At 38.9% G+C, this 3,474-nt stretch overlaps 1 protein-coding gene across 3 annotated transcripts in view; it reads left to right on the top strand.

Moving 5' to 3' along the window:
• Positions 1-3,474, top strand: part of ITGA6 (integrin subunit alpha 6) — a 23,356-nt gene that overhangs the window by 4,753 nt on the left and 15,129 nt on the right. For 2 of the 3 annotated variants that reach the window (XM_029085901.1, XM_029085900.1), the window contains exons 5-7: positions 1,783-1,993; positions 2,438-2,631; positions 2,766-2,862. In XM_029085901.1, the coding sequence (XP_028941734.1) occupies positions 1,783-1,993; positions 2,438-2,631; positions 2,766-2,862 (502 nt within the window). The remainder of the gene's footprint in view (positions 1-1,782; positions 1,994-2,437; positions 2,632-2,765; positions 2,863-3,474) is intronic. The other variant, XM_010171747.2, reaches the window with a different exon arrangement.

The following is a 3,474-nucleotide window of genomic DNA, read 5'->3' as shown; positions in this document are numbered from 1 at the left end:
TCTTTAGGCCAGTGGATGTTACCGTACACCAGTGAGGTACTTTGGTGCAGAGAAAAGGCCACACTGCATTTTTGGAAAGGCCTCAAGTGTAAAGAACCTTCCTGTTCTAGTGCAGATTTCTGTGGTGTGTTGACCCACTGCTTTTGGCACGTGCAACAAATGCAGTTTTGGTAACTTGAAACTGGAATTTCTGTGTGAGAGGTGGAAAGCCAAACAGATGGGAAGGGCATTGTTGATATAAAAAGTAAAAGCAAATCAAGAAAAAAGACGACTTAGAGCCACACATCTGTTAGAAGACATAGAACATAAACTTCCCATTTAATATCAACAGTAATTACTGATTACTGGCTGGAAAAAAAAACCTCATAAGAGCTTTCATGAGAAAGACAAGCTGATAGGCTCTTCTGGTGAAATAAGAATTGGTAATGTGAGGAGTGCTGTGGAGGTGTCTTTTGCTGTGAATGGAGTAATACTGACTTTTTCTAATGCATTTATCTCTTAAATGTAAATGCTGCCTTTGATTTGTCACAGTCAAACCCACTTTCAGGCAAGCTTGCTGTTCCCTGGCATTGCTGTTCCCTCTGTGTAGACAGTAAATGAACATGGTTATAGCTGCTTTGCTTAACTACATTTTTTCTCTTCAATCTTTCACTCGTGTTTACAGGTCTTCTATTTTTGACAGCTGTATCTGATACTCATCCAGATCAGTTTGTATACAAAACACTGCCTCCCGGCATACAGGTGGACAAATCGGTGGATGTAATGATGAATAGCTACTTAGGTTTGTGACCACTTGAGGTGGCAGCATCTGCTCAGACATAATCTCCAGACCTTTGACATGATCCTCTCCCCTCCATCCCCCCTCATCTCAAATACGTTGCAAGTAAAAGCATGTAAAAACAGGGATTCAGATGAAAAGGAGCTTGCAAAATAACAAGGCTTCAGAGAAACACTGATTTGTCATGCATTCCTCCAAACCTTCTCATCCCTCCCCCAGATGGGACTCCCTGAATTTTTCTGGAACTGTCTCATTGTGAATTGCTGTAATTGAGAATTTTCACGGTAGTGGTGAAGTGTTTCAGAAGGGAGATTTCTATCTGCTGGCTCGAATCTTTCTTCCTTGCAATGTTAACAGTTTCCTACTTTGGCCTTTACTGGATATGTTGGTATACGCAGTGTATTCTTTTAACTCAGTTTTTCATCTGTTTTAAAATGTATTGACTTTTATAAAGAGTACGTAAGACTAAATTCATTTGAAGGTGTCCTTTAGGGCTGCATTAAATCAGAATTGCCCATTTCACCATTACTGTGTAAGGTGATTCTCAAATACTGTACACGTCGTTCATGTAAGATGCTGTGCCTGTGCGGTACGTTCTGCATGTTTGCAATAGATTGGTAGTGACTTGTACTGCAGAAGTTTTATAGTAATTTTGCCAGAGGTGAACTACTCAAGCTATATTCAAGTGGTAAGGTGTAGTCATTTCAAGCTGGTATGTTTAAAAATTATCTTGTATTTGGTATCTGAAAAGTGGATCTGAGTGAGCAATGAAATAATACTCTTTGTGGGGGAAATACTTTAATATAATGTATGGAGGAGAGCGTAGACTCGTAACCGTGTGTCCACCAGTCCAAACAGAAATGGAGAATTCCCAGTATATCATACTCTGTTTTAGACAGAACTTCTATTCCATCATATACCACTTTAATATAGTAGGGGAATTTATTTTTTCTTTTAACAAAACAAGCTGTTAATTTGTTTATTTATTTCTTTCTGTGTTAAAGGGTTCTCTTTGGACTCTGGTAAAGGAATTGTCTCCCAAGATGAGATGACTTTTGTGTCTGGTGCCCCAAGAGCCAACCACAGCGGAGCAGTTGTTTTACTGAAAAAAGAGAAGAATCAGAGGGCGCTTTCGCTCGAGCACATGTTTGAAGGGGAAGGGCTGGCCTCTTCTTTTGGCTATGATGTTGCTGTTGTGGATCTCAACAATGACGGGTACGGCCTAAGTTAACTCCTGCTGCCTCTATAACGAAGGATGGCAATCTGCTTTATTTCTGCTTTTTCACATTGGAGATACAAGGAATGCCACAGCCCATCCTCCATGTTTTACTGGAGGAAATGGCAAGCGTATCAGAGAACCAGTCAGGACACAGTCTACATATCTAATTGTGGAAGAGTTTTATTTAAATTTAAACAATTAGTGTAAACAAAGAAGAAACAAATCCCATACCCAGAGAAGGCCCTGGAAGATCCTGTGTGTCACAAAGGCAATGTAATCAGTTTGTAGTATCAGTGGAGCTGCTGTTGCTTAACCAGTTTAATGTACTTGTTAGTCTTTGTTCAGCAGCTGTTTGGCTAGCTGACCTTGAGACCACAGTCTGATCAGTTATTTTTCACAGTTCTTCTGTAAAAGCACTGTTCTTTTTATTTAATTCTAAGATGGCAGGACATTGTTGTTGGAGCTCCGCAGTATTTTGACAGAAGTGGAGATATTGGTGGCGCAGTGTACATCTACATTAACCAGCAAGGCAAATGGGAAGGAGTCAAACCGATTCGCTTAAATGGAACCACTGACTCCATGTTTGGCCTTGCAGTTGAAAACGTTGGGGACATTAATCAGGATGGATATCCAGGTGAGTGAAAAATGATTACAATAAAAATACACGTGACTTTTTTTGCTAATGCCAGACTTGGAACATCTTACCCTTATCATGATTGCAAAGCTGCAGAAAGAATGATTTTAGATGTTGCAACTTATTTTCAACAGATATTGCAGTAGGGGCTCCATATGATGGTTTTGGCAAAGTATACGTTTATCATGGATCCAAGAATGGAATAAATACAAAACCAGCACAGGTAATGAAATAACCTTTATTATATATATCTAGTCTTGCACAAAAGTAAAGGAATGACAGGGCTATCCATCTTTCCCCTTTCCATTACTGTTAGTGGGCTGGAGGGTATGCAGAAAAGTCACAGAACCCTTCAAAGATTGCACTGCTGACCAGAAAGATTAAGAATTCTTGAGTTTTTAATACACATTTTTCTTTCTGGGGCAGTCCTTTGGCACTAGTGAGTAGAGAAGGAAAAAGGCATGTAGATGTCTAAGTTTTGGGTTTTTTTTTAAAGAAATTTGGGTATTTGAAAATAATTAGTATTTTCATTTTCACTGCTACTACTTCACTTTATTTTTAAATAAAATATGTTTATGCCTTTTTCTTTTTTTCTTGAGGACCACTGTGTTCAGTTTGCAAGGTGAGAATGGAACTTGATTACACTTCCTAGAATACTGCTAGAATACTTTTTCAAGTGCCTATACTGCACAAATACTATAAGTAAAGACAAGCTAGGCAACATTTGTATGCAAAACAGTTGTTTCTAGTACTCATTGCTATTGCAAAGTAACTTCTTGGAAGAAGAACAAATCATCTTGGCACTTCAGTGTCATTTACCTCAACACAGAGGTCCTATTTCTT

Source organism: Antrostomus carolinensis, unplaced genomic scaffold, assembly GCF_000700745.2.
Source record: "Antrostomus carolinensis isolate BGI_N321 unplaced genomic scaffold, ASM70074v2 scaffold22177, whole genome shotgun sequence".
Taxonomy (NCBI): Eukaryota; Metazoa; Chordata; class Aves; order Caprimulgiformes; family Caprimulgidae; genus Antrostomus; species Antrostomus carolinensis.
This window is presented reverse-complemented; position numbering and strand designations above follow the sequence as displayed.